General features: G+C 42.9%; 1 protein-coding gene across 1 annotated transcript in view; it reads right to left on the bottom strand.

Annotated features, from left to right (window-relative positions):
- The window catches only part of LOC126198530 (heat shock protein 75 kDa, mitochondrial), a 379,324-nt gene that overhangs the window by 19,538 nt on the left and 345,624 nt on the right, over window positions 1-14,162 (bottom strand). Inside the window, exon 12 of the mRNA XM_049934925.1 lies at window positions 6,163-6,310. Within this exon, the coding sequence (XP_049790882.1) occupies window positions 6,163-6,310 (148 nt within the window). The remainder of the gene's footprint in view (window positions 1-6,162; window positions 6,311-14,162) is intronic.

Below are 14,162 nucleotides of genomic sequence, written 5' to 3'. Positions count from 1 at the left end.
AGGTGGAGCGACAGGAGGCAGGTCCACCTTGAAGTCGTTAGCCACCGAGGACGGACAATGCGGCGGCCAGCCCGAGAGCAGGCGGGTTGAACGGTGGATGGCGGGGTGTAGGTGAGGCAAGCCCGGATGCTAATCGAGCCGTCCGGTGAAATGATGGCGTGAACTGTCGTCGGGTCACAGTCACGAGGAAGGGTGAGGCTATGCACAACACTGATGTTTAACTTGTCAGTGGGTGGTGGGGCCACTGTGTCTGTGAGTAGAATAAGAACTCAGCCGTCAAGAGTGGCAACTGAAATGTCATCCACGTGGTGTGGGGGTACGTTGCAGAGCAGGGTGACTATGGGACAGGGTGTTTCCGTAGTCGATGAGGTAGCAGCGAAACCCGCACATGGGGGTGGAGGGTGACGTGTCTGAGAAACCCACGAAAGGCGACGAAGAGGCGTCAGGTGAAAAAGACCGTGTGGTGGCCCGAGGAGAAACATTTTAGTAAACACAAGGGAGTTTGAGGGTCCATGAGGAGAGCTTGAGATTCCTCATCGGAGGCTTGTAGGGCGGTCAGGTTGGATAAGTCAATGATGCATGAAACAGTATTGATCCGCAGAAAAAAATCTGCGGTGATGTTGTCCGTGCCTTTGATGTTGCAAATGTCAGTTATGAATTGGGAGATTAGATCAAAGTGACAGAAACGCCGAGGGGTGGGTCCTCGGCGGAAGGGGGTGGAGGGTTGCAGAAAGCATCTGCTGCAAGTGGTTTGTAATCTGTGAGGATGAAGAACGAGCAACTCTCCGCAGTGGGACGGAAGTGTTTGATGGCCTTGTAGACTGCAAGGAGTTCTCTATCAAAAGCGGAGTATTTCTTCTGAACTGCTGATAGTTTTTTAGAGAAGAAATGAAGAGGGGAAACCATGTCTGCCTTGCGTTGCTGTAGTAATACTCCCACTACGATGTCACTGGCATCCATAGTGATGAACAACTCGGCTGAGGGGTCAGGGTCGGCGAGTGTCACAGAGGGAGCTAAAGAAGCCTTTAATGCATTGAAAGCCTCCAGCATAGGTGCAGTCCAGCGAACAGGTTTGAGTCCTGAAGTCTGTTTACCCGACAGTGAGTCTGTCAGCGGGGCCTGCACGGCGGCGGCAGAAGCCAGGTGACGACATTAGTAATTTATTGTGCCCAGGAAACGTCAGAGTTCTTTGTAAGTAGCTGGGGGCGGCAGTGAAGTGATGGCACGCACGTGAGATTTGGGAGGCTGTATTCCGTCGGTGGAGACGGTGTAACCCAAGACAGTGACGGAAGGCTGACACAACTGCAATTTTCCTTTGTTGACCTCGACGCCGTTGGAGTTCAAGGTCTGGAGGACCATGGATAAATGATTTTCAAGTTCCTCAGCTGATTTGCTGAAAATGAGTATACTGTCGTAAAATGGAGTCAATGAAACGCTGCCACGTTTGTGCCGCGTTTTTTAGGTCGAATGGCATGAAGTTGTATTGGAACAAACCAAGCAGTGTCATACTAGCTGTTTTAGGGACGTCAGCCGGTGCTACATGAATCTGGTGGTAGGCACGTTTACAACCAATGACACTGAAGATTGTAGCGCCCGATAACACATGAGTGAAATCATTTGTCAGGCACGCAGTAATTGTCCATGACAGTACCAGTGTTGAAACATCTGTAGTTGCCGCACATTCGGAAAGAACCAACATGTTTGAGGACAAGGCGGATCGGTGAAGACCAGTTGCTGTCTGACGGTTGCAGCATACCTGTTTCCAAAAGTTCGTTAATTTGCTGCTGGGCTGCATGTGCAGTGCGGAATGGGTCGGAATGCGGGGCAACTGTCTGCTGTCACCCTTGCACTTGGTACCTGGCGCGGGCGAGTGCAGCATTGGCGTTGCACGTGGAACAGCGATGGCTGCCGAGTCACGTGGCTGGTGCGCGAGAGAGGGGGAATGTTTATCAACACACGGGGCAGCTGCCAAGTCGTGTTCTGACAGTAGGTTAGTGACGCAGGTCACAATGTTGCCCGCGAGGACGGAGCACTTGTGTACCAACTCACATGTCACGAGAGAAACAGAACTGGAAAATAAGTGTGGGAGCACAGTGTCTCAGTGTTAGTGGGATGATGTAGCACTGAGCCCTGAACTACGTTCGGAGAGAGTTTGTAATGGAACAAAAAATCCATACCGAGAATTGGTTCATCGATGTCAGCAATGTAGAAAGTCCATGGAAAACACAAAGGAGGAGGTAAGTACATCGTAACTTTGACAGGGCTGAGTTTTGTTAACGATGCATTGACAGCTCGTAGAAGTGACTTCGTCAGTGTCAGCACCAGTGTCGACTAGGAAAACAAGCCATGACGAAATGTCAGTCACGTACAAATGACCGCTCAGCTGGGCGGACGAGTGGACGGAGTGCAATAATGTATGAGGACGCCTGTGAGGTTCTCCGCAGGACTCAACGTCTTTTAGGTCCTGTGATCGGCGTTTGGGTGCTGGCAAGGTAATCGGCACTTCTTGGCATTATCGCCGAAAATCTTGTGGTACCAGCAGTACAGATGAGCTGGATGCAGTGGTGGTGGTGACTGCGGCAGCGGAGGAAGCTTGTCCTCGTTGATTTGTTCCGGCATGTATCCAGGCACGTGTGATGCATGGACGATCCTCGGGGTGGAGAGAGTGAGTGGATACTGCCAGGTGATGTAGAAGGTGCAGATCAGAAGCAAGCCCTGCCTCTGCCAGCAGACAGCCGGTAAACAGGAGCAGTTGTGCCAACAAGCGGCGAGTGGTGAGCTTGTTGGTGTTGACGTAGCAATAAATAGTTGTTCTGCAATGCGGACACAAGAGCCGATTGACTCTAAGGAGTGCGGTAGCAGGTGGATCTGTAGGTCGGTAGGCAATTTGGCAGACCACACCATATGCAGAGTGATGTCTGGCATAGTATGCTCACTCACAAGTAACCGAAGGCGGCGCCACAGTTGTGATGGAGTTTGGTCCTTAGGTGTTCCTCGTACAAGATCTTGACGATTAAATTCTTGTGGTGAGCAGGCGAGTCATTCCATGATTGTTTTCTTCACGAACTCATACTTCGGCGGAGGTGGTGGCGAGAGGAGTAGATCGCAGATTAAGTCCAAGTGATCACGGAGGTGCGTGACGAGACACAGGAATTTAGAGTTGTCGTTGGACATGTGATGCAACTTGAAAAGATGCTCGACAAGCACAAACCACGATACAGGGTTGTCTTCATATAAAGGTGGCAGCTTGGCAGACGACCTGGAGTGGTGGTGGTGGTGGTGGTGGTGGTGGTGGTCTGGTGGGGGGGTGGGGGTGGGGGAGATGAAAGTGGCTTCGGTGTCCCTTGGAAAACCAGCTGGTCTGTGGCAAGAGAGGCCGTACAGCAGGCTGGCATAGTTGGCATGGATGTGTTACTGGCAAGAACATCCGTAGCAGCAGCGGGTTGCACTGACCTTGACGTGTCGTGAAAACACGACGCAGCTGGCATGGTCGGTACCGTGGGAACGAGTGGTTGCGCAATATGTGTAGGGGTCCCGGAAACTGAACCATAGGTTACAGGTACTGATTTGAATTTGCCCACCTTGGAAATAATGCAGAAGGCCAGCAGGGCAGACACAGGCCAAGCTGTGGGAGAGGCGAGCAGCTGAGCTGTCTGAACCAGGGCATCCTGCGAGTGGGAGAGGGGGTTGGTAACTCGTGTGACAGAAGTGTAAGTTCTCTGCGCACATTGAAAACATGCCCCGTGGGGTCAGACTATAAATTACCGGTGGAACTTGTAGAAAATCACTGCGGTATGGTAAGACGCCCCTGGAAGGTGAAATGCCGAAAGATGTATTTAAACCCCCGTGGTCGAAAAGTTGAGCAACAGGTCTTTGGGGTGAGCAAGGAGAATTCTGCACACGAAAATGTCCATCGTTAGTCAGCAAATGAGGTAAAACCGTAACAGGTCGCAATTGATAGTGGCCGGGTGCGTTTTGCACAAATGGTGGCATTGCACACGGCATGACAGTAACTGTTGTTGTGGCCCATTGAGAGTCAAAGTACATGTGCGAATGTAGATCGCTTTGAACATTATACGATCGATCGGTAGATACACAGTTCTAAATATTATCCACTTCACATTTTGGCAAACACAGTCTGGTGACATGAAATCTGAGTCCATTGTCTGAGTTAACGGTGTAGCACTCGACCATTGTAGAACAACAAAGTTTGAAGTTAACATGGTTGGAGATTGCGAATCACTATGGAGTAATGGAGAGCCGGCCGTTGGCGAGGGATTGAAGGGGCCCAGCAGTCGTAGTTGGGCTTCCATATCTTCGAACAAAGCATTGAGTGAGGCGGCCATGGCGGCATGTGCATAACCTGTATATTTACAACACCTAGCGCGGAAGTTGTGGAAGACATAGAAACTTCGGGGTCGCCAGTATAGGAACAGGATACAAATAGCAGTATATGGAATAAACTGTCCCCACTAATATCTGCACATACATATATTTCGACAATTACCATACATGTGCACATAGTACAAGGTAAAAGAACAGATGGAATAAACATGGCGGCTTGGATGAGTGACCCGAGTCCCAAAGATTAATGTTGTCTATGGTCAAAATGACGACCTATCGACGCCACAAGCTTTTGCAGTTATGGCAGTTGAAGATCACTGGGTGGCTGCAGGAGAAATAAGCATAAAGAGTGAAAAATGGCCAGGCATTATTTTGGTAAATTAAGTAGGATTTACAAAATGAGGTTTCCATGTTTCTGCAATGAAAAATTTACAACCAGTATGATTGCTAATATACTGATTAAAATATGCATAAGTTTTACTTATGGCAGCATGACATGAACCTTTAATCCAAAAACCGTTCAAAAACTGATAGCTATGAAGTGAAAGATGGAAAGGTGCATGTTAGGAACTACTAAGAGGTTAAGGGAATTGACTGGGTGCAAGATGAAATCATGATGTAATATTAATGAAGAGGAGGTGGATGAGACACATAGTTTAGTGAATGGATGCTAAGTTCTTTACTAGATTCCAATCATCATCATCATCATCATCATCATCATCATCAATGGTTTGATATGTACACACATCTTTCACCTGTGCCAAATTTATCACAGATCCACAATTTTCTTGCACAAAGTACTGATGGAGTTTTGGGAAGGAATACTACTGAATTTCTATGCAGAAAGTGCATAGCACAGTCTGCAGTAAATGATGTTGCACTGTTCATGAAAGCAGTAAAAATATTTCACTACGCATCAGGTTTGTCTGCCAGAGATTACTACTGGTTACAATTTTAACCGTCATACTGAGCAGTTTTTGTGCTTAACAACATAAGAAACATTGATACTGGTGCCAAGGTTAAAAACAAGAGTGGATTTTATTTGCCACTGAATGCAAGAAAGCACTATTTTTAAACATACCCATTTTGTATCCTCTACATGTTTTCAACAACTCTCATTTCTTATGAATAAGCAGCACGACTAATCTTTTACTCGGATGAAGCTCTCAAGCTTTACTTTTCTTATTTTCTCAGTACATTTAAATAGGGATCCTTCCATTACTATAATTTATGGTTCAACATGTTCCATTACCATTTTGCTGTGACATGATTAGATTTAAATTACTGGTCTGTATGTACAAGTTTTCTAATGTTTCTAAACTCTCCTGATATTTTCTCTTCTAAGTAACAAAGATTAATTTGAAATAATGGAAAGTTTTCTTTTGAGAAGACAATGCAATATGCAGTAGCAAAAATTAAAATTTAAGGTGGAACAAATGCATATTGGTATGTTACTTGTGCAAGCAACAAAGATGCAAACTGATGTGTGGCCACTCAAAACAGGTTCATGGTTCCTTTATTTTCCACTTTTGTGAGAGGAAGAACCTGCTTATATGACTACTATAAAGAAAAGGTGTTTACATACAAAGATGCAAAAACCACACACACTGTCAAATGTACATCATAACATTTTGTTATGGTGCAATATGTCTTTGTCACAGCTGCAGGTTAATATTTTACTGGACACATTTTTGTGTTAGTCTGCTTTGCAAATGAACAAAGTAAAGCATATAGTGTAATATACAAACAAATTTGCTTATAGAATCGCCATAATTTCTGTCTGACCTTGCCCATTCAGAAATTCCTCAAAATACAAACCTTTTGAAGCTGTTCCTCACTGCTGACAATACCTTCCTTCAGAAATAGACCATAGTCTTTGTAGAAGGCATCAAACTTTTCAACATCTTTTGTGGAACGGTCATGCAAAAATCGGAGGATACGATTTACCAGAACAGTACGTAGTTTCCTGCAAAATAAAACTGTGTGAAGCAGTCAGATACATAAAAGGTTTATCAAGAAGACATGTACCTCCTGGGAGAAAAAATTCTGCACAAAATTTCTCAAATGTTTCATGGACTACTTCAAATCATTTCAATCTTGTAGTATCTAAAACAAGTCCAAATCACTTACAACAGAAAAAGTTGCATGCAGAAGAATACTTTCTAACCACTATTTTGGGAATAAATACTGTTAACACACAAGGCAGCTGAGAGAAAAAAATAAAATAAAACACAGACACCCCCGCAAATATCAGTCTCATTTTCTTACTATTTGTTCTACACATATTTGATATGCTGCTTTACTATATTTCCTAAATTTTACTCTGTTGTTGACACGTTCAGGTCAGGGTTAAAAGCAACATCCTGCACGTCAGGCTTGATGTTTTTAAGACCACTGGTTTATCAGTTTTCATACAATTGTAAACCAGCTGGGTCAGACTGAAGATTGTTTTTCATTACCTGTCCATACCAGCAGAGGCAAGCATCCTTTACTTTATCCACAATTGGAACAATAGAAATTCTCTTTCAAATATACTCATTTCTTAAAACTGGAAATTATCATTTCTTACTTGGTCACATCAAGTCAGTCCATGAGTCCTTCAATGCATATTCAACTTTATCATATGATGATGACTTCGCATACTTTTCCTCACTGGGCAGTATTCTGCACCAAAAATGGGTGCTGTGAATATTGCGGCAATGTAAATTTTTGTCTTGATATTTTGCAAAATATTTTAATCACTAAGGACTCAGGAAACTTGTCTACATTTTATTCCAAGCTACATTTACTGTCATCCAGTTATCAGAAGTGGCATCACAGTCTGGCAGGTGTTTAAAATGATAACCAATTACTGCAGTTCCACTGGTTTGGTGACCATGTTCCACATATTCAGCCTGATTTTTGAATACAGAGATGTTTCTTGTGTTAGGATTGTATGATCCATGTAAAGAAGTATCTAGGTGTGTGGTGTCTGTATGTAAACCATTGCTGTATGCATGTGAAGAAAGTGGTAATACGGCATAGCCCTGATGAACACCAACAGCGATATCAGATGGTGGAAAAATTCCAAATGGGCCTGGGTCACACTAGTGGCTTTGTGATAATAAAGAGTCTGTACCCAGCTCACAGAGGTCTCTGGGACTTCATTATAACAAACAGCTTGTCTAATGAGGTCATGAGGACTCAGTTGATTGCTTTTACTGTGTTTGGAAATGTCATGTGTACACACTTCTATTTCACCTTATGCTTTTGCATTAATAGGTATGTCGCATGGATTGCACTGATGGTGCTACCCTTAACGAAAACACACTGGCTAAGAGTGTTTCAATGTTTCTGAGCCCATTGTTCAAGGCTTGCTCAAATATTTTTTTAACATCTTGGCAAGTTGAGCAGTTCAGGAACAGCAATATCCAGAATTAATCTTTCACTCTGTACTGGAGTGTGCACTTTTTAGAAATTTACTGTCAGATTAAAACTGTGTACCACATTAGAACTCAAGCCTGAAACTTTGTCTTTCACATGCAGTGCTCTTGTTATTGTAGACTGACATCTTCCTATGCCAATCTCTTTATGGGCCAGCTGAATGGATCTTCCTTATCCACCCAACACCATAAACACCTTGTCTGCTTCAGATTAACTGACTACGCCTTCACAATATGGGCCCCAGGACTGATCAGCCTCAGCTTGTTCTTCCAGAACCACAGCACTACTCCCAAATCCTCTTCACTTTGCCCTTCTTGACTGAACAAGCTATCTACCTCAATGCTGAGTCCCACGTCTCTGGTGTCTCCATAAAAACCCTTGTCCATATCAGAAACAGTACATTCATTTTGATAGACTGTGAGCACTGGACAACAATGTAAAGTGCGAGTTATCCAAATATTCTTATAACCTCACCAGAGGCTTTACAGTCCAGCTAGTGCAGAAATGGATTTCCCTCATTGTTTCCTCTGAACATCAACAGTCCCATGGCCATTGTGATGGCCAGTAACACTCATATTATCCAACATAAAACAAGCATTTTAAAATTCAATCACATCTTTCACTAGTACTGTAAAGCCACATTTGAAAGAAATTATGCCATACAGCAATTTTGCTGTAATTACTGTGCAGCACTGTATATGGGTACAGCAAGTAACCAAATCTCTACTCTCGTGAATAGCAACAGAAAAACAGTGGCTAACTATGAACCTGACCACGCATTCATTGAACTTGATGTACATCACTCCATTTGATTAGATTCCCCTATCATCAATTCAACTGGTGGAAAATATCCATGCACCATCTCCTCTGATACTGCAATACCTCTGTCCTAAATCTCACTAGTCCCCAACCTTGGCCTCGACCTCACTCTTTCCTGTCCTGTCTCATCTATGCCCCCCCCCCCTCTCTCTCTCCCCCCCCCTCTTCCTCCCTCCTCCTCACCCCATCCCCTCCAACTTCTCCATAATCTTCTAATGACTCATACCCTTCGTACATCTTCCTCTTCCCAACTGCCATGATCCATTCACAATCGCTTCACACACCTCTGCCAAGGCAGCTGCTTAGGAAACAGTGTCAAGACAGCTGCAGAAGTATTGTGTGTGTGTGTGTGTGTGTGTGTGTGTGTGCGCTTGCTTTCTACCAATCATCTGCAAGTGTGTGGAAGTGGTTCTATGACTGGTAGGTGGATGTATTTACCAAAATGTAAAGAATTTTTCTCAATCAAGAGCTACAGCAGAGCGTCGATTATCCGAAGTAATCGGGGGACATGGGTGTTCAGAAAACTGGTTTGTTCGGATAATTGAACTGTACATGTTTATTTGCCAAAAAATTGGATCAAGTGGTTGCAGATTCAGCTTCTTCTAACCTTTTAATAATCTCGTACTTGTCCCTCATAGAAAGGACAACACGTCTACACTTAAGCATTTTGTATAGTCAAGTTCACTTCTTCACGCAGCAGCACACAAGTGGTCATAACAGAGAACAGAAGGTGACTGTTTGCACCGTGAGAAGCTCTTCTTGGGGGCGCGCAATCCTTCAAACTGCGCGGAGCGGCACGCCTCAACTCTAAGCTGGCGCAGCTGTTGCTGTGAACAGCTTTGATACTGCAGCTACTTCTACTGCCAGTGCCAAGCCGACAGAAGTGTGCTGATTGTCGAAACACAGCGACTGGCGGCTTGTGAAGGCCCCGTTAGAAGCAATGTTCCGCCAGCGGTGGCCCAGTGCAGCAACTACTGTGGGAAACTTGGTTTGGGAGTGAGGGGGATGATAGACGGTAGGGTGGGAGAGTAACAGGTGCGAGCGAGTACACAGTTCGGTTAAGCGGTCATTCGATTGACTGACGTTTGGTAATCGATGCTCTACTGTACTTTGAAAAAGAGAGTGTAAAGGGGAAAGAGCAGAGAGTGTGCCTGCACATAGCATGAGAGATTTATCATCTGTATTGCAGTGAGGGATTGGAAACATTCTCCTGTTGGCTTCTTTGGATTAACTCTGCTTTTCCTCAAAAATTCTACACTGAAGCCATTTGCAGAGAAACTGAATGTGCTACCGAGGTGGAAGTTTGAATAAAATTTTTGCTTTCTGAAACCTTTTCTCTTCTTAGTTCACAAGATCCCAAAAGTTTTAAGACTGAAAGTTCAGATCTATTATTGACATTAGCTTCAGAATGACACATTATTTTGAATGACTATAATAGTTTTACTTTAATACTAATTAACTGTGTTAATTTCTAATGGATAATGTACCAAAAACAGCATGCAATGTGATATATACTTCTAAGTAACATTATTTAAGTAGGCTGTTTAGGTTTTTTTTATTGGTAACGCCACCTGTGTATGAAAATCACTGGCTGTGCTGTGTGCAGTCTGTGGCTGCTTTGCATTGTTGTAATACTCGCCATTGTAGTGTTAGGCAGCTGGCTGTGAACAGCGCGTAGCGTTGCGCAGTTGGAGGTGAGCCGCCAGCAGTGGTGGATGTGGGGAGAGAGATGGCGGAGTTTTGTAATTTGTCATGAACTGCTATATATATGATGATATCAAGGTAAATACATTCTTTGTTCTCTATTAATATATTTCATTTGCTAACTATCCCTATCAGTAGTTAGTGCCTTCCATAGTTTGAATCTTTTATTTAGCTGGCAGTAGTGGCGCTCGCTGTATTGCAGTAGCTTGAGCAGCGAAGATTTTTGTGAGGTAAGTGATTTGTGAAAGGTATAGTTTAATGTTAGTCAGGGCCATTCTTTTGTAGGGAATTTTGAAAGTCAGATTGCGTTGCACTATAAATATTGTGTGTCAGTTTAAGCACAGTCATTGTAAAATTGTTTAAAAGGGGACGTTTCATATGGCGACCCTGCCAGGATACCTCACTGGAATCTTCTGATTTTTTCTTGTAGTTTGTGTAATTAGTGTAGATTTTGTTTATTGCTAGCGCGTAATTGTAGAGAGACTCTCCTTTGTAGTTGCAGTCTTTCATTGTTGTACAGTAAAACAGTTGTGGCATGCATGTGGATTTGCACCAAGTATTTCACAGCTGCAATTAACTAGATATTATTTTCAGTGTTATGTTAATGTGTTCTCTTATTTTTGCTCTTCAAATTGTGCTTTTCTGTGTTATCGTGTGAAATATTGTGACAATAATGGCGTGTGAAAAACGTAACACTAGGCTCCAAAGCAAACTGAGAAATAATAGTGACGACGAGCGTAGCTTGCCAGCACCACTGTGTAATGAATTAACAGACGTTCAAAGTAGTAATTTGGTAACTGTGCATAGGGAAATGGAGCGGGCTGCAAACAATGGCGTAAGCAGTGAAACAATTAGTGAGCAGGGAAGCATTATTGATCGATCGGTCGGCAATAGCTCGGCTCAGGAATCCGAAATGACACGACACGATCTCGCAAATACTGTAGATTCAGGTTTTGGATCCTCACCGTTTTCTCAAATAAGTCAAGACACATTTTCTGCTTGTCAAAATGTGAATGTTTCCGGTGCAAATTCACTGCCGAAAAGCACTGAGGAACATGTTCCAGACACCAGTGCATTGTTATTACAATTAATACAACAAATGGGACAAACACAACAAAAGCTTCAAAAGTTAGACACAATGGAACAATACCAGAGACAAACACAGCAAAAGCTTGAAAAATTAGACACAATGGAACAATACCAGAGACAAACACAGCAACAGTTAGACACAATGGAACAAAATCTTCAAAAGTTAGACACAGTGGAACAAAATCTTAAAAAGTTAGACACCACACTTGAACAAACACGTGAAGATTTAACTACTGAGTTACATAACATTGAATCGAAATGTCAAAAAGTCTGTAATGACATAAAAACTCAAATTTGTGAGCATTTTCAACCTATTTTTTCGCGTCATGAAAATGCATTACAGAATCACGAAGCAGCCATAAAAGAACTGCAAACCATTGTTCATGAAAATCATGAGACCTTGTGGGCTAAAATTGACTCAGTTGCATCTACCGATTCAGTTACGCAACTTGCAAAAACTCAGGAAAACTTGAAGGACACAGTAGATTCGATTTCAACACAAATGGACACTCTGAAACTTGGTTCAGAAAAACACACTGAGGAAATGTGCTCACTATCGGAGAAAGTAGCCGAACTTTCGGATCAGGTCACTAACTTATCTACAAAGGTAGATGATGATCTGAATGACACAACACCTGTAGCCTTCACTGACACTGAAGAGTACGAACAAATTAGAAAATTCAAACAAAATCAAAATCAAATCAATACACAGTACAAAAGAGAAATCCGGGAAGTGCAAGATCAGTTGGCACAAGTAGTACAAGAATTACGTATTTCAGAGGACACTCGCGCTCCAACACGGGAAGAGGAACTTAGAAATACGGAAAATCCACAAAATAATAACACAGGGCATTTCGGAAATTATGAAAGAAATTTGCAATGTGCACCGAATTTTGAGATGGAACCGCCGACACGACGTAACAATGACCGATATGCTACTCGCCGACACGATGATTTTGACTATAAGCTGTTCACTACTACACGTAAATTCAAAACGTTTAAGAATTCTGCCAACGACATTCATCCACAAGCGTGGCTTCATCAATTCTTTCATTGTTTTCCTCCCAACTGGTCGTTAGAACACAGATTAGAATTTATGTGTGGCTATTTAGAGAATGAACCAGCTGTAAGAATGCGTTCGGTCATTCACGATTGTCATAGTGAAGGAGAATTTTACCATGCCTTCCTCTTAGCATATTGGTCTCAAGCCACACAAGACCGAGTAAAACATGGCATCATAATGATGAAACATTTCGAAAAATCTGAATTCTCCAGTCTTGTGAAATATTTTGAAGACATGTTGCACAAGAACCAGTACCTGTCAAACCCATACAGCCCCTCAGAACTCATCCGCATTTGCTTAATCAAATTACCTGAACATTTACGACATATTATTTTGGCAGGACGTTGCAAAGACGACATTGAAGCTTTTCGGGGACTGTTACAAGAACTGGAAATTGACACTGACAATCGCGGAACGCAGGAGCACAACAATTACAGATCACATCCGTCGCAATTCCGCGATGAAAGAAATAATAACTGGACGCGACAAGGCTATTGTTACAACACAAATCGTGACCGAAACAGACACCACCCGTATAACAGCCGTTGGCAGAGTAGTAATAATTACAGGGAAAGATCACCTCTCCGCGGTAATGACTATCACAGAGACAATCAGAGAAACAGACAATATGGGAACCAAAATAATTATTATTACGGGAGACAGAATAACTTTAGACGCAACGGTCCAGCGCGCAGTTACGATTCAGGGAGAAATTCTCCACCACTTAACCGACAAGAAAGAAACTACAGGAACTACCAACATGACGACAGACAACGTGATCGTAACGACAGACCTGAATTGCATCAGAACTGGCAGGATTTAAACAGGGCAGGGCCCTCTCGTCACGGTGAATTTGTAGAAGTTAGGTCTCCAAATCCCAATAACGACGCGCGCCAACAAAGAGACAATAGGCAATGACTCACACCGCTGGCAGCCACAAAACGTTCTTATGACACTAACGACGCAGCTGCCGTAGCTAGTAATTACGTAAAAATGGAAGACATTAGGGACATCTTACTCCAGGAACACTACGTAAAACTTAACAACATTGCATATCCTGTGATTCACATTACTGTAAATGACGTAAAATTTACGGCAGTACTTGACTCTGGCAGTCCCATTTCAGTAATCAGTGAAACAGCCTTTAGCAAATGCAACAAATCGAACGATTGCCCCACACTTCCGTTACGTAAGATTAAATTACAAGGTGCAATCTTTGGAAAAAGTGTAGATGTACGCCAACAAACCAACTTAGAATTCTTTTGTCAAAACCACAGTTTCTCTATGAACTTTCTTATTGTTCCATTATTGTCGACGGAAATTATACTGGGAGTAGACTTTTTGAATGAATACAAAGCAATCTTAAGCTTTCACGATGCTGAAATAAGTTTAGAAAAAGAAGGTAAGTCAGTAGCTTTGAAATTTGAAGATTGGCTCTCAAACCATGACGAAGAAATTAATCGGCTTTACCTCCTGTTAGACAACTGTTCGGAATTTTCGACGGAACTTGACACTAACAATCACTCTGCAAGTACTGACAGGGGTGATATCGAAGGCGCACTTGATACTAATGAGTTAATTCAGAATAAAATTCAAACAATTGAGAATTGTAATGACACTGATAGGCAGGACCTTTTTCAGATTTTACAAGCACATTCCACAGTTTTTACTCACAAAACAGGAACAATCAAGGGATTTCAATACCAATTTCGTGTTCGTG

Source organism: Schistocerca nitens, chromosome 8, assembly GCF_023898315.1.
Source record: "Schistocerca nitens isolate TAMUIC-IGC-003100 chromosome 8, iqSchNite1.1, whole genome shotgun sequence".
In the NCBI taxonomy this organism is placed as follows: domain Eukaryota; kingdom Metazoa; phylum Arthropoda; class Insecta; order Orthoptera; family Acrididae; genus Schistocerca; species Schistocerca nitens.
The sequence above is the reverse complement of the archived record's forward strand: the minus strand, read 5'-3'. Positions and strand labels throughout refer to the sequence as shown.